This window comes from Pelecanus crispus, chromosome 9 (assembly GCF_030463565.1).
Source record: "Pelecanus crispus isolate bPelCri1 chromosome 9, bPelCri1.pri, whole genome shotgun sequence".
Classification (NCBI taxonomy): Eukaryota; Metazoa; Chordata; class Aves; order Pelecaniformes; family Pelecanidae; genus Pelecanus; species Pelecanus crispus.
The window spans coordinates 33,633,107-33,660,917 of record NC_134651.1 but is presented as its reverse complement, the minus strand read 5'-3'; the positions used below and the strand labels follow the sequence as shown (position 1 = coordinate 33,660,917).

Below are 27,811 nucleotides of genomic sequence, written 5' to 3'. Positions count from 1 at the left end.
GGCACCAACACAGAAAATAATACTTTACAGCAACATGAACACCTGTGTGCACACAGAAAGCAAGCAGCTTACCAGTCCTGGGATCAGATATTTAGTGGCAATGCTGCTTAAATGTATAGTTTGATGAATATTGGTAGAAACAGCAACATAAGTAAAGTGTCTTCTGCTCCAAGCTCCTCCTTTCTGCCCAGGGTTTGTCTCCCCCAGTTAAAATTTGTACCCTACATTTTGGGCTCACACTGTGAAGCAGGCTGAGATACTAATTTCACAGATAATTTGCACTGTTTCTTCTGACAGTTCAGTTTCCTTGATCCGGTCCTCTGCACAGCATAAAAAACTACTACCAGAGACACACACCTCAAACTACAGCCTCGTGGTCACCAAGTAACGAACAGAAACTTAACTCGGGATTCCCAATTCAGGCATCTGCTCCCCCTATCTCAAGAGACAGCTATGGGAGCTTTCACTACCTATCATCCTTTATCCCTTCCAGACATGTCTTAGTGATGTTAAGCTGAGAAACTGGAGTTACTAAGCACCAAGGGCCTTCTCCAAGCTCAAAACACATACACACACACACTTGCCTTTCAGTCTGTTGCCTGGTCCTGGAAACTTTTGGGTTCTTAATAGGGTTGTAAATTGACTAAGAAGGAAAGAAATAAATTCTTCTAAAGGTGCAGCATTTGTGTTACTGCAGTAATCAGAAAGGAAGCAGAAATGATACTGTCAACAACTCTTCTGAGGTCTCTGTTCAAAAGCCACCTTAACATGCGACAACATCAATTAAAATTGTCACCTGTTTCAGATTCAGCTTCGATCCCAATTCAGGAAGCAACTCCTAAACAGAGAAAAAGCTGGTTAAATTTGTGAGAAAATTATTTTCTTCCTTTCAAAGACCAATCCGCATATGCAGGAAAAGGCTACCAAGGTCCCCTGACAACTACTGTATTACAGAAACTGATTTTTGGCCCCAGTAGGTTTCTGCAGGAGCCGGGGCAAACAAATGTTTACCCTTTGCAGGCAACAAAATACCCTCCCCCACCCGCTTCTTCCAGGCAGCACATGTCTGCAAGAACAGTCTACCAAAAAACCAAAATACTCTAAAATATTATTAGCAAAGAAAATAACTGTGTCCTGTAACATCAACTTCTGGGTGATCTCCACAACTTATTTCCTGGAATACAGCACCTGCTATCATGGTGTTTTTGAAGGGGAAAAGGTGTGAATGTGGAGGCTGGTGCATGAAAAAGTTACTGCAATGCTGTACTGATGAGCCTCTTATAAGCTGCTCAACAAGGAAATAATCAGGATAGAAAAATGACAACTAGCAAGGACTCTGCTACTCAAAAGAAAATAGCATGTAAATTCGAAAGACAATGGGGAAAAATTAGGTAGTAATTATCAGGAAGGCTGAACAAAACAGATGTTTCATTGTCTTGCAGAAATGATATCAAATCTTGGGTTCACATTCAGATGCAGAGGTTTGAGCGGAGAACATGGAATAGCCTATTCTCACAACCCTTCTTGTGAATTTTGTTTCTCTCCCTATTTTAAGCCCAAGGGAAATGGCCAGAGGTGCTGAGGACGGGCTATGCACTTTCTAGAGTGGCCCAACAACTCCACACTTTGGTTTTTGAAGCCGCTGTAACTGTGTGAGCAAATAACAATCAACAGCACCATCACAGCAACTCCTGTAATGGAGCACTGCAAGCATTCACAAACGTTGCACACAGCTTTCTAGAGACAAACCTTGAAGCCCAAGGGGTTGCATAAAAATATTCTTTTGATGTATCATGAAATATGAATGAGGAAAACACTCCCTCCTAACCTAGCAGTCGTCTTTCAGAAGGGAATTGCCTCTTTCAATTGCTCAGTCCCAAGGGATCTCTCCCTGTCAAATTCCACAAGGGTCTGGGGGTTTGCCCGGTCTAATTTAAGAGCACAACAGGTTGCTGGAGGAAAGCTGCTAGGCAGTTTCGGTTGCAAAGCCTTGTTTGGGTAAGAGACAGCCTTATGTGAGATTTTCATCAGGCTGCATGTATTGCATCTGGGCTTCCCCACTTGCTAGCCAGAAAACACAGCAGAGGTGTGAGAGCAAGAGAATTAAAATGCAATCGGGGAAGACAGAGGGGAAATTAGCGGTTTGGGAGAATGGTTGTGAAATCATGGCAGGTGTGGTTTCTGCCCTACTATTGAGACTGGGTGCCCATGAGGTTTGTAATCTTGATGTGCTCTTTGGACTCCCACCTGCTTCCGGAAGCACAGGTGGTGCCACAGCCAAGGGCACCTTTCCCCATCTGTGGCTGGCTAGGTGCCACCCATCTTTTTTTTTTCTCTCTTCCCCTGCTCCAGACCACAGCGATTCACAACTTTGAGACCTTCACATCATATTATTGCTTTGCTGCAACATGTGGGTGACATCCGAGAATCACTTTGCATTTGCTGGTCCGTAATACACTGGTAGCTAACAGCAATCCATTGCCCCAACCCTTTACAAAGGTGCAGTAGCTTCCCATTTATTTCTGGGTGTGACTCACATTGCCAAGCAGGGCTCACAACCCTTTCATTGACCTAGGTGCAGGATACCTAAAGGCCAGTCTCTCTCCATCATTAGACACAGCACAATGAGAGGATCTAGCTCATTTTAGCCAAATATAAAGCATCACAGGGCTGGAGACCAAGTGCTTGTAGCGGATATCTGCCTGTTCCAGTAATCTATTCCTTACCTCCTGGTTATTTTTTTGGTTCTTTTGCCAAAGAACCAAGCTTGGCCAATGACAAAGAAAGGCCCATTTCTGTTCACCCTACTATAACATGAACGCACCAGATGACTTCACATCTCCATTTGCCTCCTAAAAAAAAGGCGGAGCTCTGTTTTATTAAGTGATGGTAAAATCCACCCCTAAGGATTCTGGAGTGAAGATTTCTGAACAAGTTGCTTTACTGCAGGCAACATACAGAGAGAGAGAAAACATCATCTGGTTTATTACTATAATGATTCGGCAATGCAATCAAGTTGCCTAACATTTCAGCTTCTTGACAGCTTCCAAGCTTAGGAGAAGCCTCAAGTTAACATGCTATGCCTAATTTCCTTTGGGTCGAACTATAAGAAATCTAATTTGTTTCACAAGCAGCTCTGGATTCCAGCAGACAGCTGATGAGCAATACAGCCAAGAGAGAAAGGCCATTTAGTGTCTCGCATAGATCTGTTGGAGAAGGCAATTGATCAATTATATATTTAGAAACACATTGGGGAAGAGAGCTGACGGTGGCCACGTGACTCTATTTTAACACCTCTGTCTCTCTGTAGGAAGAGAAAAAATAATAAAAAAATATATACATATATATATATTGGGGGGGGGGAAATCAATCCACTCAGCGGGACACCTCCAAATTACATGTGCTCCCATGCAGCAAGGTATCCCTTTCAGGCACTCAAAGAAATTCAAGAGGAAACGCAGCAGCACTGACTGCTGGGCATATACATTACCAGGCTAGGGGTGGGTTTAGGCATTGTCTTCCGTGCTCTGTGGACCTTGACTTCAGTGTTAGCAGCCGTGGCTTTTTTAGCATCCATGTCCTTACTGCCCTCCCCAAGCTTGGTTGGCATCGTGGCTTGCATCTGAGAAAAGGAGCCCACAGTTCTCCCTTTGCTTGCTCCTCCTGGAAGGGTTTTTGCAGCATGGCCGGTGAGAGAAGCAAAGGTGCTGGTAGTCCTTAGAGGTTGCTCCTGTGCCATCTGCTTGGTTAAAATATATCCATTGCTCCCTGTTACAGAAGTCTGTGTGAAGTCATTAGCTTTCATATGGTTTTGCTTCCCAGTCTCACCATCTCGTTCAGAAATGCCATTTTCTGCTATCCTATTTAATTTAGTACTAGAGTCCTGCTGGCTCACTTTTGTACTGTCCTGAGTGTTTTTAGCTGGGTTTGGGTGGCTACCAGCTTCGCTGTGCTCACAGGAACCGTTGGTTTCACCATCTACTGCCATTTTTGGTTCCCCCGCTTGCTTTTCTGTAGCACTTTCATCTGCAGCCATGGCATTAAACCCTGGAGAAAAAGAGAGGATAAGGAGGAAGAGAGGAGAAAGAAAAGGGTCACAAGCAGTATCAAAACTCCAAAGAGAAGGTACAGCTACTTACAGTGGCTAATGAAGAGCACATCTCTCCCCTAGAAAACTGCTTGCTATATATATATATATACACACACATCCATTTAGGTTGCTCACTCACCTACCTGATTGGCTTGCCTGGATCCGCAGATGGCGAAAACTGGGGTGGGTGGCTCAGTTGAAAGCAGCGCACTCATTCTCACTTGCCTCAGCTGCAGATGTGGCCATTTATTCCCAACTATGGATTTTTCAAGGTAAATATTATCTTTAGCTTTTCCAATAACTAATTAGACCATATGTCAACACCTCACATGTCAAACAAAACGCTGCCCAATCTTGCATTCAGATCGCTGGCAAAGCCTTTCACAATGCCAGATTAACACAAGAAAAGCTTGCTGGTAGGGCTGTACAGGTAAGTTTTTGTGGCACAGACACAGCTCAGCAGCTAAGTGTCTACGTTGGAGCTCTGCTGCTAAAAGAAGTGTCACAAGGAGTTAACTCCCTGGCAATCACAGCTCTCCTGGAAATGTTGTCCAGTGGAGACCGGCTCTTTCGCTGGGAGGAAGCAGCACAGGAGCAGGATTCATGGTGTCACTTCAGAGGCAATAGCCAGAGTAAACACAGGGGTGAAGCATGTTAAATGCAATTTTAGACTAAAATAATTACATGATTCAAATGCAGCAAGATTTTTGCAGACTGACTAAAAGCTCACGCACAGATAAAACAGGAGTGTGCACGTATAAAGTTCTTTTTCCCTTCCCTTCCAAACATTCCCATGCTCCTCCCATCAGTGAATTTGTCCCATCAGAGATTTCAGACCTGAGATGAAAAAATCCAAGTATGAATGCCGTGCACTTGCAGAAAGGTTTCCGACATGACAAACTAGCAGCTCCGTAGGCAACCACAAGTGATAACAATTCACTGGCACGTTCAGTAAAATTATTAAATCAACCTGCTGTTAGGGATTCCTTGTATTGTTTTCCTTCCAGAGGCCAGACAGTTATGAAAAGCATCACAAGAAGCATCAGCGAAAGCTTTGTCCAAGTGGGCTGTCAAAGCAGGTAGGACTGATTTACAACCAGCTCAAATCAAAGCGATTTTTGCCTACAGTATTCAGAAGGGCCCAGAGTCAAACTGGAGGACAACTTTGCAAGCCAGACCAGCATGCTGAATATCAGCATCTCACTTCACACTGCTCTTGAAGCCTAGACACTCAAGGAAAACAATATTCTGAATGTTTCTGCTGACCTGGCAAAAACCTGATGCAAGGCTAAAGCATGAAGAGGAACCAAGATCCTGCACCCCAAGATGTCAAGTCCAATACACCTGGGCTAATGGTTCAAAGCCGAGCTCTGTGGGGCTTTGCTGCATGCCCCTGAGCACTTGCAGCTCAGTGCCAACACCAGCAAGGCTGGGTTAGTCTGGAGGAACAGCGGGGCACAGCTCACTGGAACTGCTCCTCCCAGAAAGCACGCTTTCCCTTTCCAGTTTGTGGCAATTGGGAAAAAAGTCTCTCCCCAACTACTTGAGGGCCTTCCCACCCCGTTCTTTCCAACCCCTTTTTAAAGCGTTCATTCAATTCATCTCCTTACCATTGGGTTGACCTAAAAGATCTATTTGACATCAGTTTCTGCACAAACAGCATTTGCAGATCTAGACTCTAAAACCAATGCATTCTAGTACCCACAACAACCATATTACTCCCCAAAATTCCCATTTTTTGGTGCTCACCTGGGTTTTAAAGACAAACATTTCCTGCATCAAACTGCAAGCCCTCTTAGAACTGGTCAATACACTCAGACCATCCAATCCAACCTCTGGCTTGAAGCATGGTCAACGCTGAATCCAAACCAGGTTGGTCAGGGCTCTGCGCAGCTGGGTCTCAAAGGCCTGCTGCAGTGCTCAACTTGTTCCAGCCTAGTCCCACCCATAAATTACAAGAGGGACAGCCCTAGTTCTGCCCTGTGTTTCCAACTGAAAGCTGCAGATGTTGGGCACTAAGCATCTTACTGGAAAGTGTCTTCAAAACCTGATGACAAGTGGTAACTCTTCCCCATGGTTCAACTTAGGCCATTTTTCCTGATGAGACACCTACACTAAGCAGTCCATTCCCCCCAAACCCAGGCAGCTCAGCCTGCAATTGCTTCCCACATGGGCTCTACCAGCTCAGAGCCTCCAAAACGAGTTCCAAAGCCTCCAAAAAGAGGTCACTGGTGCTCGGTGGAGCACATGCAGGCGGGCAGAGGCAGAAACCCCACCTCGAGTAGGCAGTAACTGAGTGGCTCTCCAAGCACAACTCAAAGTCATCACCTCCATCTGCTGCCCCCTCATGCCACCCGGACCACCTTCTGTGTACTGAAAGCTCTGATAAGATGCACCAGGGTTTGTTTTGGATAGCAACAGCTCCGATTGGGAAAATATAAAGTGCTAGTTTTTCCACTGTTATTTAACTATTTCAAAAGTCTTGGGCAGAGGGAGCCAACAGCTATGCCCTTATTCTTTCAATTCTTGTTTCTCTTTCTGCATTTGGTGTCAAAAGACCGTGCTGTGGCCGTTAAAGCAATTATTTCAGCAAAGTCAGTGCCAGAAGAAAACAAAAAAATGAGCTCCCTAACCACAGATGGAGGTTTCTAGTGCTCAGCACTAGACACCTGGCCAAATGAAGCCTTCAATATTTGTTGATTTAAATACTGTGCACTCCCACCAGAGCAGTCAAATAACTTCCGTGGCTGACTATTAGATAAACTGAATAGCAGAGGGCAAGAATTGCTCTACCTGCCATGAAGGCAACAAAACAAGGTAAATTAAAGCACTGCCCTAGGGGAAAGAATAACTGCATTACTCCAGAAAGCATCACGGACTTTATGAAAAATCCATGACGCTAAAATTAAAATCCCACATACAGTTTTCCCACACACACATTAAGTGTGCAAAATACAATCTGATTGACTGTGGAAGTGCCATCAATCCCCTATAAACAGGCACCAGACTTCCAAATCTGTATGACTTCAGATTTGACAAAACAAAGATAGGAAATTTCATAGTCCCTGAAGTTGCACAGAACAGGAGAACTTGACAGCAGTCGTGAGGGCTATGGTTTTAATTTAACAGGATTATGCACCCACTCTGCCCTGCTGTAAACAACTGCACACATTGCAGGGCAAAGTGAGGTCCTACAGCTTCCAGCTCCAGCCCCAACCATCAGCGCTGCCACCGCTCAGTGGGCCGAGTGAAATGCATTGCAGAGTGTCATAGCTCGGTCCTTAATGGACACGCATCCCCATGACAAAAGCGGTTATGCCAACTGGCAACACATGGCTCACTGGCTGGCAAGAATCAGCAGAGGCCAAGGACTGCATGGGAAGAGAGACTACACCCCTCTCCAGCCTCCAACAGGTCTGAGACACCATGAGCAAGGTTGTCCTGAACTGCTGGGACAGGCTTCTTTGAGGAAAGATCATCTCCATCCTCCTGCTCCCTTTTCTGGCAGCACTAAAACAAATTCATAAATACTTTGTAATAGCACTGGTTTCTACAAACTGCATTCCTGTACAGCACAGGGCTCCTGCAAGAAGTACCACAGCCAACCCACCAACTGCAGGAGCTTGTCATCCCAGGGTCCTACCTGAACATCGAATTAAAGAGACGCCCACAAATAACTAGTTTATGTCAGGAGCTATGTTGCTTAATAAGATGTGGTAACCCAAGTAAGCTATGCTGGTTTTCACAACCAAAATACCTGGTCTGGTAATAGGAAAATAGGAGTTGCCATCCCAGGCTAGGCTACCACTCCACTCACCATGATGCTCTGCCTCTAACTTGGTGCTCCATCCTCATGTAACAGGACACATCTGCAAGTCTGACCACGTTCAACAAGTCTTAGGTACACTAACTGCACATTTATGAGCATTGCTGAATAGACACAATTCAATATATATTTACACTTTTGCTGAAATATGGCCTATAGATGGGGATGGAAACGCAAACTAGAGACAGTAGGAAATTCACAATGGAGAAATACTGAATAAAACAGCCTACAGAAGCTCTTCAACAGCACCAGTCAGCTAAAGAAACTCTTGCTCCTGACATGACCTTTTCATCTCCCTTTTTCCATTATAAAAGAAAAAGTTTCACTGCAAACCTGCTAAAATCTTGATTTCAAATACGCCTCATAGCAACGAGTTCTCTTCTTGAAAATGCTGTTCAACAGCTTTTCTGCTCTTGTGCACTGCAAGTGCAAGTGAATAAAAACCTAAAATCACTATTTCTCTAAAACTTTAAGACTTGACAGTATTCATTCCTTCTAAATAGAGCAAAACTATGTTTCCTCCATATTCACTTTTCTCTCCAAGACCCTCATTGTTCCTTAATCTACAACCATTCTTCGATTAAAAAAAATGAAAGGTAGAAAGATATAACCTATGCCCATGGAAGTGTAATCTCATTTACTAGAAACACCCTAGTATTTTCAGAGCTCCCTTATGCATCCCCTACACCATATGCAGCAGTACAAACTTGTCACATTGACCACAACTCTGCCGGCATCCCAATCCAAGCATTTGACATTAACTTAAAATCCAGCAACGTGTAGGATGGGTATGTAGGATCTCTTGCCCAAGAGATTTATTTTGTTATGGTGCCCTTTCTCCCAGATAGGTATCTGAAGTTGATACGAAGTTGAAACAAAACTTCAGTAAAGGTGCATCTTCTAGGAGCTGGCTACATTTTAGTAACACAAAGAATTTAAGACTCGGAAAATTATGCAGTTACATTACCCCTGCAACTCCATGTGGCAAAGGATAATCAGTAATGTATTTAAATCACTTCTCTGAATTAGCAACTCACTGAGATCAAGGAAGAGTTCACACCCCTCCCACCTCTCTTCAGGCTCAAGCAGACCCTCTGCAGACGTTTCAGCCTTAAGCTTTCTTCTCAGTATCAAACACCATCATTCAAAATTGAATTAAAATTCCCATGAAGAGAACAGAATCTTAGGAAAGTAGGGGAGAAACTAAGCCAGACAGGATGAGAACATCTCATTTCATTTTAGGTGTCTAAAAGACATCTCAAACTCCAGGGTGACCCTAAACCACTGTTGTAACCAACAGAATGAAGACAACAGTTCAAAAAGCACAGTCTGACTTTAGACATCTGTCTTTGGATAAACTAATCACCACTTGGATATGCCTACCACTTGTAAGCAGAAATGAGCTGGACTAGTCCAGAATTAGAATGATGATAACTTAAAAAAAAAAAAAAATCTAAATTAGGCAAAATGAAACCTACCTCTGCTCTCTCAGCCCCGACTGCAATGCTGGTTCCTCTCCACTGCCTTTGCCTGTTGGGTTTCCAGCCCTTCTAGCGGAGCCAGACCTGGCTCCGGTCCTGCCCCGGAGCTCGGTTCAGCCTGCCAAAACCTGCCTGTGGGCAGAGCTTGTCTAACAGATGCGCTATGGTCCCCACCAGCCGTCCTGGCCACAGCCAGAGGGAAGCGAATCACCTCTGCAGAGACCAAAGGGGATGAGTAGCCACCAGAAACTTTCCATATGCAGGCAGCCAGATGATCAGCAAAAAACTCTGTACTACTGTGAGAATGCTCTGAAAAAAATAAGGTCTTAAATATATTTTTTTAAATTCAGATTTCACTGCTCAGTGAGACAAAATAAGAAAAATATGCAAGCATTATTAGCCCTTATACTTAATGCCAAAATGCAATCATCACTAAGTTGGGGGTGGGGGAGAAAGAAAAAAAAAATATCCTACAAGCAAATGCACTATTATCTGATCTGGAACTTTTACACATTTTTCTGAACATCTTGGTGCTAAGCACTGGTAGAGGAGAGACACCCAACTGTGCATGTCTTGCACAGTATTTTCCATGCATTTCAAGTGCCCCCAGCAGAGAGCACAGGGCAGCTCTGTGCATTCAGCAGAGCCACGAGGCTTCAGCTGCTGCAAGAGAAACGTCCAACTCTGAACTAAGCAAAGACAGAGCTTAAATGAAAAGCTCACGATTTTGAATGGCAGTACAAGTAAGTACTGCATACATTTGTATTTATATATACACACATTCAACAGATTTTTTTTTTTACTTAAGCACTTTGCAGATCATCTTTAAAACACCACAGATACCACAGTCATTTATTCAATACCCGACTGTCCTGCTGCATAAACTTTTAAAAGCGAGAAATGCACCTGCTTATAATCCTTGTGTTACAAGTTCCCTCCCCCTCCCTCCTCAAAGTGAAAAAAAAAAGAAAATTGTAAAGCAGAGAGAAGCCCGTCTGACATAAAAAGGATGACAAAGAGTTGGGGACTGAAACCATACAGACTAGGGAGAACTGGTGGCTAAAGATCCTGTATCCATTTGAAGGGAAAGCACCACCTCTATCGTTCAAGCCAAAAAGCAGAGCATTTTGAAGCCAAGAAATGAAGAGAACTAAGTGTTTCAGGCCGAAGTTCCTCTCTGGGGCGAGTTATTGATGGTCTTTTCTTTCCCCCACCCTTTTAAATCCATGAAGGTGGGTGATAGCTATCCAAGAGCCTGGCCTGTATTTCAAAAACTTAAGTTCCGCTCCTCCCAGTGCCCTGGAGCACTGTCACCCTGTGGCAGTATCACTGCTTCCCACCTCCCATCAGACATGCCAAGAGTCAAAACAGGAAAAGTGAAAAAAAGAAAAAAACAAGAACAACTTCTGCTGTTAATGCTCAATACTGAGATTATACTGAGGTCAGGTAAATGGGATTCAGCATCTCGCCAGTGGGCTGCCTGTGAATACCGGCAGTGACTCAAAGCAGTTTAAAGGCCTGTGTGAAATTAATTTGTTCCTTTGCTGTGGGATCAGGTCCACGGTGTCACAGTGCTGGTCACAAGGCCCTGAACTTGTCCATGACTGAGGGATACTCCTGTTCTGGGGCTGCCAGGCTCCAAGCATGTTTCTGCTGCTGCTGCAGCCTGTCTGCCACGGTACACAGCTTCCCTGGAGCAGAGGTCTTGAACACGGGGAACACCTGCGTGCACATCTGTGCAAACATCTAAAATACCTAAGCATCATTTTGCTCTGTCTGGTCTCCTGGCTGTCAGCGTCAACAGGGGATCCCAGTGCTGAGTACGGCGAGGTGAGGAGATTATTCTTTTTCTCCTTTTAAAGCAGCCATCTATGCACCTGGGAATGTAAAGGTTGCAGCTGCTCAGTGGAAAGCAGCACTTTCCTCACTCACAGCAGCAATATCTGCAATATCTTATCTGCAATAAGAGGGAAAAAAAGAAACAACAACAACAAAAAAAAAGATGACAGAAAAAAGGCCCCTCCAGGAATTCAAAATCCTGACACTCTCTAAAAGCAGTTTTAAGTTTATTTGAGAGCAAAGTGACTGTGCATGTCTCATCCAACACTATGCTCCAGCACCGTTGCTCTTGTAAAACAGCTGCCTCGGGTGAAGTCTCAGAATCGCCGAGGCTAATGGAGAACTTCGTTACCAACTCTTCTTCTTGCTCCTTCGTGCTGCTGCTTTAGTGTAACTTTCCATGTCTGGGGCTGAGGAATCAGAAAAGGAGCGGTTTGCCTTGAAAGGTCAAGCAAGATGCAGCTTGAAGCTAGGAGCTCTGTACGTTAGGAGGAGAACTGAAATCACTTCAATTCTTGCAAAGAAACCACTTTTTAATTAGTTTCTCTCTGAGTCAGACTAAAGACAATATGGCTTAATAAAACACGAGAGCAACTTTTTTCCACTCATTTCTTCCATCTCCCTGCCCCTTTCCCCTCCCTGTCAAAGGAAAAGATGGACCTAAACTCACACCCACATGTAAAACTGAACTGGAACGTGTCCCCATGGACAACAAAACAGTGTCTCATCCACAGCTTTTTTTCTATCTGTATTGAGCAATTTTATACAGAAGGGGACACTGAGTCTAGTGAGGAACTTACACTAGGCTTTACACAGGCTGGGACTCAACCCCAGAACTGGAAATTAAAGAGCTGGGAACACGCAAAGATCTTATTCCTACAGATGTATGTTAAATTTATAGTTCAATTATTTCTTTTTATCAGTGCCAGGATGAAGCCAGAAGAGGACATCCCAGCTGGTAACAACAGTGCATTTCTGTACTGCCCACCCAAAGAACCCCCACCTCCAGACTGCTCCCCAGGAGCACCCACCCAGCTCCCTGCCCCAGCCCAACGGCACTGACAACTCATCCCCTGGGACAGCAGCTACTGAGTTGTCACAAATGACAGGCTGGCACACTGTGGACAACCAAGAAAGGCAATGCACTGCCTCAAAACAGCAGATTATAAACTGGGGCAGCTCAGCTACTGCCCCACAAGAGTATGAGCCTTCCCTGCAACAGGAGATCTTCATGGAGATCTCCAACACGATGATTTTCATCAGCAGTGGAGCCAGACAGCAGTCTCAGGCACTACTGCAGTGGTACCAATGTGCCTTGCTTGGGGGACAGACCCCTAAATCTCATCCAAAGCTGCACGCTACCTGAATTTCCTGGCTCATCTTGGACACAGAGAAAGCACAAGTTTGTATGTAGAGGTGTAACTCATAAAAGACCATTCAGAGACGCAGCAGCAGAGCTATGGTATGTCCTAACACAGTTCAAATGGGGATCTGATACTGACCTCAGTTATCAGTACCCTTCTTAGTCAATGGGGAGTAAAAAGAGGGAAAAACATGGTAATTCACACAAAGTCTTTAGCCCAAACAACACCTTTAGTCAGTCTTTGGATCTGCAAGTTCAAGCCTCCAAAAGTTTTAGATCCCAGGTTCAATATTGACAGACAACCTGCCAAAGGGATTTTCCCAAAGGGTGCACAATCCAGAACAGTTCTAGTCTTACGTTGCAGGCCATGGCTCCCATCAAACACACGACCAGAGTACTGCAGTAGCTCAGCCTAAACTAGAACCCAGAAGCACCAGCAGACTTGTGCAGATTCCCATTCCCACACATCACAGAATCATGGAATGGCTTGGGTTGGAAAGGACCTTTAAAGGTCATTTAGTCAATCCCCTGCAATGAGCAGGGACATCTTCAACTAGATCACACTGCTCAGAGCCCTGTCCAGCCTGACGAATGTTTCCAGGGATGGGGGCATCTACAACCTCTCTGGGCAACCTGTTCCAGTGTTTCACCATCCTCATCATAAAAAATTTCTTCCTTATATATCTAGTCTGACTCTACCTTCTTTTAGTTTAAAACCATTACCCCCTGTCTTGTAGCAACAGCTGCAGGCCCTACTAAAATGCCTATCCCCATCTATTTTATAAGCTCCCTCTAAGTATTGAAAGGCTGCTATAAGGTCTCCCTGGAACCTTCTCTTCTCCAGACTAAACAACCCCAAGTCTCTCAGCCTGGCCTCATAGGAGAGGCATTCCATCCTTCAGATCATTTTTGTGGCCTTTCTCTGGACCCACTCCAGCAGGTCCATATCCTTCTTGTGCTGAGGGCTCCAGAGCTGGACGCAGTACTCCAGGTGAGGTCTCAGAGTGGAACAGAGGCGCAGAATCACCTCCCTCGACCTGCTGGCCACGCTTCTTTTGATGCAGCCCAGGATATGGCTGGCTTTCTGCAAGCACACATTGCCAGCTCATGTCCAGTATTTTCATCCACCAGTACTTCCAAGTCCCTCTCTGCGGGGCTGTTCTAAAACCCTTCATTCCCCAGCCTCTACTGATTCCAGGCGTTGTTCCGACCCAGGTGCAGGACCTTGCACTTGGCCTTGTTAAATCTCATGAGGTTCACATCGGCCCACTTCTCAAGTTTGTCCAGGTCCCTCTGGATGGCATCCCGACCCTCAGGCATGTCAACTGCACCGCTCAGCTTGGTGTCATTTGCAAATTTGCTGAGGGTGCACTCGATCCCACTGTCTACATCCCTGATGAAGATATTAGATGGTACTGGTCCCACCCTCCTCGCTAAAGGAAAATGACTGTTCAAGTAAACTTCAAGGGAGAAATCTCAGACTTCAGGGTGCTTTTCCAGTCCACTCCGAGCTCCATACGTTGCCACCCATGCCTGAGACAGGAAACAGGGCTCAAAGAAAACTATTTCATGCCACCCTGCAAGTCTACTGTAATGATTTCATGTCCACACAACACTCAAAAATGTAAATTCTTTGCCAATGCTAAACACTGTTATTAACAGACTTTAGGGATATTAACCAACTGAACTCCTATGACAGTCACAGTAACGAAGGTCAGCGAAGAACAATGCATACAGCACAATGACCACACAAACCATTGCCTTTTACACACATGGTACGTTTGGAAAAGAGAAGGATACAATCTGGACATTACCACAAGAACGGAGACTACGCAGTTTGCATTTTAGGACCCTTCTTTCCCCGCTAACAGAACTGGACAATAAGCTGAAGTGGTTGGAATTTGAGCACCTCGTGAATCCTCGAGACTGTTCCTGCACAGGGAGAGTTCTCAGCTTCCTTTTGACACACAGCATTTGCTTCAAGTCAAAATCAGTCAACACGTACAAGGTGCAGAAATGTCTCTCTTCCCACCCTCCTTCTGGAATTTTACCTCCATAGACTCTTGACACTTACCTTAAGATCAACCAAGAGCTAAATAAACTAGCTTTATAGTCCTGAGCCAAGCAAGGCAAGAGATCAAAGCAAGAGTCTCCTCCCAGAGTAATGTGACCTCCCACTGACATCTCAGACTTCGTCTCTGGTCTGCCCAGACCCGAGATCCATACACAACCAGCAGCAGCAGCAGCACTCACGTGCTCCCAGTTAATATGCAAGCACTGTGGCCACATCTGACGCAGCATTCAATATTTTGCCTGTTCTGAGCTTTACTTTCTAACTAGAGCAGCCTGACAAAACATTATGCTGGACAGAAGAGAAAAAAAAAGCAATGCTGTACTTGCACACATCTGAATTAAGTCCAATTTTTTTTTTCTAGCTAAGACTAGGTATTTTGATGGGGCCAGTTCAGTGCTTTTCTAATGCTCTATTATGGAAAGGAGAACAAAAATACACCAAATCCCTGCAGAGCTATGAGAAATAACTAGTCAAGGAATAATAAAGCCATGGAAAGAAGCGGGGGGGGGGGGGGGAAGAAGAGATAAAGGGCTGGGGGGGGGTGTTTCCCTAATCCCACTGACACATTTCTTAAGCCCTCAGGTTTGCATGCATGCAACTCACAGACAACCACGCAGGAAAGACTTTGTCAAATTAACATGTGCACTGCATCCTGCAAAGTAAAAAGCAAGCAGAAACAATGCAGAAGCCATGAAGCATCCCAAAACGGCATGAAGTGTGGAGTGTCTAACCCCACCGGCCATCCTGCAGCAACTGGTACCTGTTCTGGAGCAACAGAGAAACTCATAGGAAAACAGAAAGTTAACTTTAATAGAGGGAGAAAAAGGGCTAGGTCATCATGTGGCAGGGATCAGAGTTCAGTTAAAACCAGTCACACAGAGGAGGTTCAAAGTAACTCCTTTGCGTTTCACAGCCACACCAAAGCAGAAGTGAAAATAAGATATAACTCTTCAGGTGGGTGGAGATGGATGGACTGAAAAGCAAATTTGCATCTTCCGGGGAAGAGCCCTGCTCAGAATAAACACAGGAGGCGAATGGAGCCGCTCTGTTCATGGGACCACACCAGAGATGCTTGGGGGACAGAGCACATCTCCAAGCCCCTAGTTTTGTACCCATCACGTGCCGACCTCACGAGCAAGGTCTGGCCCTCAACCGAGGCAGGTGCTCACCTTCCTCTTTGTTGTTGGTGATATCTTTCAGCAGCTCAGTCTTCATGCAGGCGTCCTTCCTTATCTCTCCCTTACTCAGCACTGTTCGCTAGGGGTGGGGAGAGAAGGGACAGGGTGGGAAAGAAAAAAAAAAATATCACGGTTTAGCTCAATGTTCATACAAACACTGCATTTAAAAGAAGAGACAATCATGGACACATCCTGTTTACATCACGGGGAAACCTCATTCTGCAAAATAACGCTGCCAGGAAACTGCCACCAAGGCACAGGTCAAAGATAAAAAACGGCAAGGCTTGACCCAGCTGACAGCCTGTCTCACCCGAGAAGTGGAAAGGCTTCGAGCTGCGCCCAGGGCTGAGACCTCACAGATCTTTGGTTAAGATGAAGCCAGTTTTTCTGAGCGTAACATGCTTGGGAATCCAGCTAAGTGTGCCTGTACAGGTATGGATTAAAATGGTCACGAGAGGCATCTCAAGGAGGTGACCCTTATTCCCCCCCAAACTTCTTAGGTTTTGGGTGGGGGGAGGCAGTTCTATCAAACTTCTCATTACGCATAATTTATTGACATTTACAGCCCAAGTATGCTTTTGGTGGTTTTGGTTTTTTGTCGTTCATTGAAATGTAACTTATAAAATGCAAACCATCAGTGAGCTACAGCTAACTCATCATTCATAACATCCATGTATATTCAAGTTAATGAGCTCTATTTTTCATTCTACAGAAAATAATTTTTCTTTTCCCCCCCCTCTCTTTTTTTTATTTTTTTGTAAAAAGTGAACACCTGGTCGTCTCCTCTGCCTTTCACAAGGCTGGAGTCACGTTGCTATATCAGGTCTGCAACCTTAATACCTTCTCTTTCTCTTTTTTTTTTTTTTTTTTTAAGTGACAAGACAAAAAAAAGCTACCAAAAACAAAACAAAAGGAAAAAGGTATTAAAAAACCTCAAACACACAAGAGAAGGGGTCCTTTGACACAGCTCTGTGTTTAAGGAGACAAGCTGGTCTGAAAGGTAAAGATGGCGACTGCCTTGCAAAGCTGCCGTGTGATCAGGGAGGCAGCGATGTCCGCCTTCGGGGCCGTGGCCAGGCCGGGTGAAGGGTTCACCGCACACTGCCTGCGCCACAGGAGAAGAATAAGCCCAGGTCAAGCCAACTGCTGTAGGCCAGCACGGAGAGCAGATGGCGCCTGCAGCCATGCAAATCACAAGGTTTAAAGCGCACTGAGTGATAAAGAAAGAAAAAAAACCAACCTGCCCATCTCCCATAAAGCAAGCGAAAGAGATAAGACGCACACACGAAGCCCAGTGTATCAGCTCCAAAACCGTGCCCAGCAGCAGCTTGCCCTTCCCCACATTGGTTTCTGTCCGAAGCTAGCAGGGAAGATGAGCTTTGGCGCTGCTATTGCTATTACAAGCCACCCTGTCACTTTTGTTTCCATGTGAACTCAGCTGCAATGCCAGGTGCCGGCAGGTATTGCAGCACAGGGTCGTCTTCTTTCACCCTGATTTCAGCAGCCCCCTGCCCCATGCAGCCAGGGAGGGCTCATCCAACACTGGGTCCCTGCCCCTTGGTGCCTGCAGGACCACCTTGCCCTGCACCTAAACGCCACTAACTGCAAAGCAGACAGCTGATGGGAAGGAGGAAACTCAAGGGATGCCGGCTGGGTACAGGTTCTTGGGAAAGCCTCCATCACCTGCCAGGCTCAGCCAAGCGGAGCTAAGGGCACCTTCAAGGATTGCTCCTCTAGCAAGGAGGAAGGTGGTTGTGGGTGGCTGCCTGCCCCCAAGCACAAGTGAACACCGAACACAGCCACGTCTAGATGCTCTCAGCAACAGGGAACTTGCGCCCCAAGCACACCACCTTCAGATTTTAAGACACACACCAAAAAGCCATTAAGTGTTTAAAACCTCAGCTCAGCCAACGAATCAGATAGCCTGAAACAGAACATACCTCCAGCATACACTGGCCAACAGATTCCATCAAGAAACAATCATAAAAATACAAACCAAAGTTTAACCACAGATCAGCCTTTTATTTATTTATTTATTTATTTATTTGCTAAGCCAATAATATATATCCTTACTGTAAACGTCTGCTTGTAAACCCTACTTCTGCTCTACCCAGACTTCTGGTAAACTGGGAATAACTTCATTTTTCTCATGGATTTACCCTGCTGCAAGACTAACGCAAAGAGAACTGATGAGAGGCGGGGCTCAAGCGCAGCCCCATGGCTCCCACCGAGGGGAAGGGGCACCCAGGCCCTCGCCACAGACACTGGCAGCAGATAAAGAGCCTCAGTCTTTCTAACAGGGACTAGCTTGTTTTCCCAACCTTTGTTGCAACAAGGAAAGGTCTTGATATTCCTGCTATTAAACTGACTCATACTGGAAGCCCCAGGATTTCCCACAGGTCACTTTTACCCATTTGTTTCTCAGTTTTTCGTTATTTTATAAGCAGCTACCACACTCCACAAATCACCATGCTCTCCCTTCCACAGAGGCATTGCTGCTGCTCAGCCCATGATGCCTGAAGAAAAGTCACTGCAGGAACCCTGGAGTCAATCAGACCTCAGTAGCTAACGATCACCCTCCCTCCTCACTGCAATTACCAGGAGCTCAGGGCTGCCCCGGGTCCTGGCCAGCGGCAGGAACTCTCAAAGCAGAATTTCCAGCGCCGAGAGAAGCCAGAGAGAAAACATCGCTTTTTCCTGTGAGAGTGACAAAAAGCTGGGTGCCAAGGCAAGGCTAACTGAGGTGGCACCTCAGGGGCTCTCCTGGTTCCTTATCTCAGAGACACATCCCTCGCTAGCAGCGGCAGCAGCTTTACAACTTCCATGCCTTGCTCTGAAACAAACAAAAACTCAGCACAATGGTAGAAAATAAAATAATAATTAAAGAAAAAGAACCCAACTGCGAATTTTGAAGCATTTCAATCAAAAGGAAGCTACAGGAAACCCTTGTGAAGAGCTCGAAGCCTCTTCACCCCAGGCCAGCGCTCTCCCCTCCTTGCTCCACCAGCACCCGGCAGATGCAGCAGCCGGCACCCAGGACCGACGGGCACCCACGGGCGCCCACCGCCAGCCGGGCAGCGCTGCCCATTCATTCCCACCGGCCCACGGCTCCACCCAGCCAACTTAGCAGCAACTTCACCGCAAGTGTCAATACCTCCATTTTTTTGTGTGTGTGTTGGGTTTTTTTCCCCCTCCCCTCCCTTAAATTCAGAGCAAACTTCCCTTTCTGCTCACACTCCCCATGCCCCAATCCGTCGGCTCCCGATTGGCAGGGAAATCCTATACCCACCCTCCCCGCCGAGAAATGTCTGCTCTTGCAGCAGTCCCAACAAAAGCCAACTGCCAAGCACAGGCTGCTTCACAATAAAAGTCTCACTCGCTCCATTTTTTTTTTTTCTCCTCCTTCCCCCCTTTCCCGCAGCCGTTCGCCTCCATTCCCTCGCCGACCCCAGACCGATTATTAACCTTCCGTGGCTGAAGAGCCTCCATAAAGAGTACACACCACCAGCAGTGAAGCATTATCTCCCACACACCCTTTTATTTTCAAGTTTCAAGGGGAGAAAAAAATTATTGCATCTTAAGAAAGATTGATTAGGTCTTTGAAAGTGCTTTAAAAGCCATGAGGATCCAAGCAGAGGAGCTAGTGCTGGGTTAGTTTTTCCTCTCCACCTCTGTTTACAAGAAAACAGGCTTCCTCTCCTCCATAAGATCTTTGGAGGGGATGGAAGACGAGTCAGTCTGGCCAAGGAAAGGCTCTGCAGCATTTCCAAACAGACGATGACTAGAAACTACAGTTGTGCCTTTAAAACAAAAAAAAAAAAAAAAAAAAAAAAAAAAAACCCACACACCAAAAAAAAAAAAAAAAAAAGAAGAGAAAAAGAGCAAAGCTGGGAAACACAGAAAGCTTTCTCAACCTCCTTGTTGGCATTTTCATCAGCCATTCGGGTACCCTTCACAAAGGTCCAAACAGGTTTTATAGGCAAAGACAATACATGCACAGCAAAACTCCAACATATTGCAGCTTACCAAACCCAAGAGACCAGTGAGTTACATCATGAACCAGAGCTCTCTCCAGGCAGACCAGGAAGGAGCGGAGGTTGATTGCTAAGATGTCTACGTTCACCAGGGTCTTTTTTTTTTTTTTTTTTTTTTTTTTGTCTTAAAAATCAACCATCTAGGAACCTGAGGCTTTGCAGCGGCGTTACTCTGATTGGAGCCATGCAGCTAAAGCAGGTCGATCTGAAATAGAGGGCCGGGAGCAGGAAGACCCCTCTGAAACTCTGCTTGCTCCTGTTCAGGGCCGCAGCTGCACCAACACATCCGCCTGCAGACCCGGCAGGATGGGCAGGACTGATCCTGCCCAGCCTGCAAAGCCTCCAGCCAGGAGGTCCGTGCTCAGTGGACACTGACCCCTCAGAGGTGACACCACCGGGCACCGCTCCCCACGAGCGGTTGGGGCATGCACACCAACGCCAGCTCCCCGGCAGAGCCGGAGCTCCGGCAAAGCTCTCGCCAGCCCTTCAGCAGGGCAGGATTTCACCTCCTGTGCAAGGCGGCGGTGAGGTTTGCAATACACACTGTAGCAAGGCAGAGAGGCAAAGCTCTCAATAAATGATGCAACCCCAGCAGCAGCAGCAGATTCTCAATCACTCTTTTTTTCCCTCCCTTTTTCTCCTAACAAAAAAAAAAAAAAAAAAACAACCAAAAAACCACCACACCAACAACACAACCCAAACCAACTTGCTCATAAATAACCTTTGCCTTAAAGAGAAGAGAAAAATTTTGTAGTTAATTATATAGGAAGTAATGATTAAGAAAACGCTTGTAGAAAGAGTGTTTCTTTTGTAGGCACGTGAAGGCTGCTCATTTCAGAGCTCGGTGCTGCTCAGGTTCTGCTGTGCACGGGCAAGGTCTGGGATCACTGCTCATGGGGACGCTGACCACGGGCCTGTCATTAGAAGCAGCAGAAGCATCTGAACTGGAGAAGGAAGGAAACATAACCACCAGCGTACCTGGCCTACAAAGCAGTCACCAGCCTCAAAGATCCTTTCTCTTTAGGTAAAGGCCACTTCCTTATAAGCCTCGTGCAATCATGTGAACATGGAATTTTATCTGCAGCTCACAACAAGCACCGCCTTCAGCCTGAAGTTTGTCCCCAAATCAAATTCTTTGGAATTCTTTTGTCTCTTGAATTCCTTTCACCCAGACTCTTCCTAAAAGAAAAGAAACATTTCCTTCTCTACCCCCATGTCGTCTCTCCTATTCCAGCCACACAAATCAACTCCCGAAACAGGGGGGAGGGTAGAAACGAGGCGCAAGTCCCTGCACGCAACAGCTGGGAACAAGGAGACACGTGCACGAAACACAACAGGACTTAAAGTGACTTCTCATAAGACAACGCAGTCCATAATGGCGTGCAGGCTTCAGGCAAGGGGAGGGGTTTGCAGAGCCCATGGCCTCCCGTGAAGGGGAGACCGATTTACTGGGCTGTCATCCGGTAATGGACACAGCCACGCTTCCTCACCACTTCCACGCTGCAAAGCGTCGTACCCACCTAGCTGTGTCCCAAGAGAGTTAAAGCCAGTACAACTTGTATGTGCAGGCAAGTGTAAATCCAGAGCAGACAACAGCATCTCCTCCTTCCAAGGGCTGAGGTTAGCAGGGAGTACAGCTGCTGCCTGCCTTCTCCTAGCACCTATGAGCATGGAAGGGGGGGAAGAAAACCCTAAAATGGAGACCAAGATTCATCACTATCTCTAGCAAAAGCAAACCAGCCATTTCAGAAACACTCAGTCCCCAGGAAGGCTGTGCCAGGATAAAACCATAGCACCAAGAGGAGCCTGGAGGAAGCAGGCTGCAGCAGCCCCAGGCAGGGGAGCTGGAAGGCAGCTCACCCCCATCAGCGAGGCTCAGGCACCTCTTCAGCCCCCGTGCTCCTCTTCTTCCCACCCCCAAACCACCACAGACAGCGAAGCAGCTCCCTCTCCCCCTGCCCATCCCAACAGCGCCCAGCGGAAGGGCTCATTGGGTCAGCAGAGGAGGGAAAGCCCTGCGTGGGCTTGCCTTGGGGCCTGGAGGACCTTGCCCAGCTGCCCACACCACCTCCGTCTGGGTCACCTCCAGCCACCAAGAGGCCAGCAGCAAGACAGCGACACCTGTGAGCCAGAAAAGCGGACAGAGAGGGGAGGGAGGACACAAAAAAAACCCCAAAACCAAAAAAAAACTTGCACCCTCGGGCCTGTCCCTCTAGTAACTACAGCAAAACCTCACCAAGGCTTTACTCTCCTGGAGGGTGAGAAAGCGACACAGCGCTGCCCAGCACCCGAAGTCCTAGAGGTGGGAGATCCTCACACCCTCTCCTCCATGGCCTATGGGCTTCGTCCCCGGCGTGGGGCCTTTTTTTTCTGCTCTGTCATTAAGAGTGGAGCGTGGTCTTTTCCTTCAATCCCAAGAATTGCACTGAATTAGATCATCTTTCTCGGCTCACCTCCCCCTACAGGCTGCTCCTGAGCATGCTCAGCTCGGCCTGGCGCTGCCATTTCATAACTGCATTGTTTACAGACACACGCTGACCTGCCATTTTTTGACAGGAGGAGAGGAGCGGGCATTTGCCTCCCGACCACTCGCAGCCCCTCGCAATAAAAATCCGCTTTGGAGAAGGGAAATTGCGAAAGCGTGGAAAGTAGCACGCTGTGGGTTTGTAGTGGTGGTGATTTTCTTGGGTGGGGTTTTTTTTTTTCCCCCCTTTTCCCTCCTTGATTTAGGTCAAAATCCACCTGTTTTGGAAGGAGAAGTTAACCCCTCTGGGGTTTGGGGGGAGTAAGGAGGAGAGGTCTTGCAGAGCTCGATGCAAAATGCCAGCCATGATTTCTAGCTTCTTCGAATCACAACCGTGCTTCGATGTCACCTAAAAATATAATACCCAGCCCAGTCTGCCATCCTCCGTCAAGCCTTCCTCTGTGAAAGAAAGGGTTGGAAATATGGTATTTCCCTTGAATAAACAAGCTGGCTTAGTCCCAGCACATACAGTTTTCTCCTTTAAATGCAAACCAGAGTATTTTTGCAGGCACACAGGAAAATGAGGAGAGGAGGAGGGGAAAAGTTCCTCATTTAACACCAAGAGCTCCATGAAAAGCCTTGCAAGGTTTTTCCTTCCGAGCCCCTCTCCATTCCAGTCCTCTCCCCGTCCATGCTGAGCATACTTTACAGGTGAAAGGAGCTCTGACTTATGATGGAGAGAAAATGCCAGAAGAGCTGGAGGTTTCCTCATCCTTGGAACAAGGACAAGTTGTGAAACACTTCCTTTGCAAGAGGCACTGTGCTGCTTCGACACAGTATGGCAGCGTTGCAGGGAAGATGCTTGCATGTCAGATCTTCTTAACCCCCACCACCTCACCCCTTCTCCACCACATCCACCAGCCTTCCCCCTCCTGATGGGGACTGAAGGAAAAAGATAAATACATTACCTGGTTTGTGGGAAGCAAGCTGTTATGTTGGATCCCAGAATATTTTTTTAAAAAGCTTTCTCTACATTTTTTCCCTCTAATTTTTTTTCTTTTCTAAGGATACTTTCCAATTAGCTCATACAGTGTGTGAGCTTCACTCCTGCTGCTTTCCTGACTACTGTAAATCCTGGCAGGCAGTGCTGCCCGCTGCCCGTCCTCCTCCTCTGCCCCCCTCCAGGACCAACGCCACTGTACAGCAACGCCAGACATTTCCTCCTCCACCCAAGAGACCAAGGAGCTCACATACGCAGGGGGAGGGACAGATCCCACAGGACCAGGAGAAACACGAGGAGACATAAGGGTCTTCTCTGCAAAGCAAGGCTGGTGTCAAAACTCTTTAAATTTACAGGAGTTGAAAAGAACCATCTGAAAATGGTAGTTAAGGGTTATAAATTCAAGATTCACTTCCAAATTACTGACATTACATGTCACTGTAGGAACATATGGTCCTCCGAGCCTCGCAAGCGGGGAGCACGCGCTGCCAGAGCCCCGAGCCTTTCAGCTGAACCAAAAGCAAGGTAGCTCTCCTGCTGCGGTGATTCCTCGACCACTCTCAGCTCCAGGAGTGGGAAGGGGAGAAGGGAAAACTTCAGGGAAAAGCAGCAAAAGGACAACAAAGAGGAGCAGCAGGAATCAAGCCAGCCCTCCCCCAAACCAGCTGGCCCGGAGGGTAAAGCTCCTTAAAACTCCTTGTTTACCTGAATAAAAAAGCTCCCTGCCATTGCACAAGATGCACACGATCCTCTTTCGTCAGGAGATGGCACCGCGTGGGAGAGGTCAGGGGAGCCGGGCTGGAGCGCTGGCAAAAGGAGCCCCAGGACAACCACTGGAGCCCAAGCCCCCAGGTCCTGGGCCTGGGCCTGATCCTGCCCACCCACACCTCTGCTGCCAGGCCCAGGGTTGGCCTAACAGGGGATGATCAGCAGAAAATATGCCCCATGTGTGCTGCAGAGCCCAGTTCTGTCCAAACGTGTTCTTGGGAAGAGGGGAAGAGCTCGTGCTGGCACTTAAAAGTCAGTTAAATATGTGAAGGGGAAAAACCCAAGACCCCAAGGCCCCAGTTTGAGGCTCTTAACCCTTGCTGGAAAGCAGCGCAAAGTCCAGACAGACCTTGGGTTTCTCTCTTCCCTCCAAAGTAGGTCAGGCTTTTCAGCGTCTCTCTGCAGATGCTTTCAAAGGGCATCAGCCAGCAGGGATGAAGCATTAGGTGTTTTCAGCCGGCTGTCACACCGTTGTCATCGTGGTCACCACCACACAGGAACACACATTGTACATCTCAGTGTTTTTTTGGTTGCTTGTTTTCTCAGTCTTCATCAAACCCAAAGCACATTTTTCCCCTGGATGGGAGCTGATCAGGCAGCACGTCAAGGCCTCTGCACTTCACTGTTAAAAAGAAATCTTGTTTCTCTCCTCGTGACTTCTTCTAATGCTTTCTCCTTTAGCACACATCTTCTAGATGACAAATAATAAGCATATTTATAGTCCAGTGGAGACACAATAGATATTTAGATTAGGTATCAGAGACCATCCTGCAAGCTCCCTAATCTTTTAAATGCCATCTTCACGTTTCACTCCTTGATTGAAAATTCAATATTGTGTCTGCATGGCAGCTTCAGAGGTCCCCCTTGAGCCCAGCAAGCTCAGGGTGGTGTTTTCCCTGCTGGCAGGGGTGCCCAGGCCCCCCACGGCTCTGGGACCTCTGGTGTTTAACCCAAGTCCCACCGAGGTCTGTGGCAGCCAACAGAGCTGTATGCATGTAACACAAATGACAGCAAAAAAACCCAAGAGCACGGCAGGGCCAGGGGTCTGAATTTTAGGCAACTTTTTTAATAAGCTGCATAGATGGGCCTCCTGCCATGAAATCAACCACAGACGTTTCATTTTAATCAGCTGTTCCCTTGGATTGCAAGCTACTATTAAAAAAAAAAAAAAAAAAAAAAAGAAGAAAAGAAGAGAGAGGGAAGGAAGCCACTCCAAAATAAAAAGGATTGTTTCTTCCTGGTAAAATAATGTTTGCTCTTGCCTCCACCGGAAGAAGTGAGCTGTAGGCTTGCTTGATGCAAGCAGAGGCTGTCAAAGGAGACCTAGCGAGGAGGTGCCATGTGGCCCTCTCCTCCCCTTTGGAAGTTCAGTCTTCGAGCAGCTCGGACACCCCAGGGTTTTCTCTTCTTGCTTTACGAGAGCTGCAAGCAGGGAGGGCTCCTGGGAGAACCAAATTTTCCAGAAACTTCACACTTTAAAAAAATTTTAAAAAGCACAAAAAACCCCTCCCAACCCCAAACAAGCCTCCCCACCCCAGAAGACAAATAAAACACCACCCGGCCACGAGGAAACAAAGCTCGAGCTTTCTCAGAGCCGGGCGACATCGGATGCAGAAGTACCTGCAAGCCCATGGCACAGCACAAGGCAACAATCATCACAGCACAGACGGAGCCTGGCCAGCCTCCTCCAGCCAGCTCCCCAGCGCGCCCCGCATGCCCGCCTGCCCTCCCGCGCACGGGGCAGGAAAATAAATGTATCTAGAAACAAATCAATAAATAACCCCCAGCCATGATTCCCCAAACTGTCTTCCTCCTCTCCGAGGCTTCTCCTTCCCCAGTGGGAGACAGCCTGCCTGCGGCCAGGGCCGGCAGAGAGCTGCTGTTTGTGAGGCATGGGAGGTGGGCCCTGCTGTACCTGCAGACATCTGTTGTCTTCTTCTGGTGAAGACTCAAAGAGTTGCATATTCCAGATCCTCATGAGCAGTGATTCAGTTTCTGCTCATGTGATAAAAGCTCCCTCTACAGAGTGAGCATGCCCAGAGGAGACCATTTCACTGCTCCCTCCAAGCTGCAGCCATTTCACAGAGAACCTGCCGGCTCCAGGGCGTCCATTGGAGCGCGATTATCCCGGGCATCCCGGGGACGCACCGGTAATGCAGATCATCTGTCAACTTTCTGACAGGGTGCCAGGCCTCAAAACTGATCGCTTGCCTGAAAAAAGAAAAGCCTTTTAAACCATAGAGCGAGGTGTTCTGTCTCAGTGGCCTTCAAGAGTAGCCCTTGCCTGCAGGAAAAGGAGAGGCAGGAGGGACAGGGAGGGATGCTGCACAGCTTGGGGATGCTCCCATGCTGATATTGTTCTGCTTAACGAAGCGCCCAACCTCTAAGCACTGGGATGAAGGAACACGGGTTAAACTGGTTCAGTGTGCAGTGTCCAACTGCAAGTACATTCGAGATCCAATCTGCTGAGCTGAAGGGAAGCTATTTTTCACTTTGGGGATTAATAAGACAACCTGACCTGGTACAACCAACCTTAAAAGGGTATCACAAACACAGTCATTCAAAAGAGGAGGGGGGGAAATGGAATGAGGGGAGGAAAATGCTAATGAAGTGCACTACTAGGTGCAGGAGCTCTGAGCTCAGCCTATGTCAAACCGTATGATACAGCTGGCCCAGCCAGCAACATAAAAGAAGAAATTTTAGCTTCAAAATAAAAGTGGTTTGTCTCTGTCCCACTTAACAATTAAGCATAAACTCTTGGCAACTGTCATATCTGCTCAAGCTCCCAGTAAAACTGCCAGAGCAACTCACAAGAACATCTGTAAGCAGAGATCGGCTGGAAGGGATTCAAGCGCAAGACTGGCATTTATCGGAGGCAGGAGCAGGAGGCTGCTGGAGCTGGGTGTCGTGCTGGAGAACCTCCCACCCAAGTAGGGGGAGGGCGGCCAGCAACCCCGGAGAAGAGGCCAGAGGAAGAGGAAACTCAGAAGTGGACTGTGGCACCACCCGCTTGTCCTTGGCCAAAGAAAAAACAGTTTTAAAAAAAGTATGAGTACAGAAGATGGTTCTCTTTAAGAACAGAAATGAAAATGAAGACGAGCTGAGTGTAATGTATTACAGTGGGCTGGGGGGGGGCAGGGAGCAGCCTGCACTGTAGGTAGAAAACAAGCCATTGAAATCCATAGTGAGGTTTTGAGGAGCCCAAGGATTTTGTTTGCCTTACACCTTGCACCAAAAGCAGGCATGCAAACTCAGGCCTTCAGCACAAGCACGAAGCTATCACCTGCTCTGCTCTACCCATCCCCTCCTCTCCTCTGCTGAGCATCGCAGGAGCATGTCCTGCCATTGCATTATCGCAGGCTGGAAACATCAACAAGCCACATTTTCTCTGGCCAAAGCAGCTACTTCACCACCACGTCCAGACACATTTGCAAAGTGGCATAGTTAAAGGAGCAGAAGAGCCTGCCACAGATCGGCCTCAGCCACAAGGACATTAGTTTTGTCTCCACACTCTAGAGAGGTTTCACTACTAAACAAAACACACAAGACTAAGTCAAGATGACTGAAATTGATAGAGCAGGAATATTTGAGGTGACAGTATAAAGCAAGAATCTCTCTTTCACCCACTGGGTTTTTGTTTGATGTAAATTTTAAGTTTTAATATACACAAAACGAGATTTTCCTGGCCTTTCTA

The 27,811-nt window shown here is 47.0% G+C and overlaps 1 protein-coding gene across 1 annotated transcript in view; it reads right to left on the bottom strand.

The window, feature by feature from the left end:
- EHMT1 (euchromatic histone lysine methyltransferase 1) overlaps positions 1-15,892 on the bottom strand; it is a 62,347-nt gene extending 46,455 nt beyond the window's left edge. The window contains exons 1-2 of the mRNA XM_075716207.1: positions 15,843-15,892; positions 3,491-4,047 (exon numbers count right to left, since the gene is read on the bottom strand). Of these exons, the coding sequence (XP_075572322.1) occupies positions 3,491-4,047; positions 15,843-15,888 (603 nt within the window). The 5' untranslated portion in view covers positions 15,889-15,892. The remainder of the gene's footprint in view (positions 1-3,490; positions 4,048-15,842) is intronic.
- Between the last annotated feature and the right edge of the window lie 11,919 nt (positions 15,893-27,811).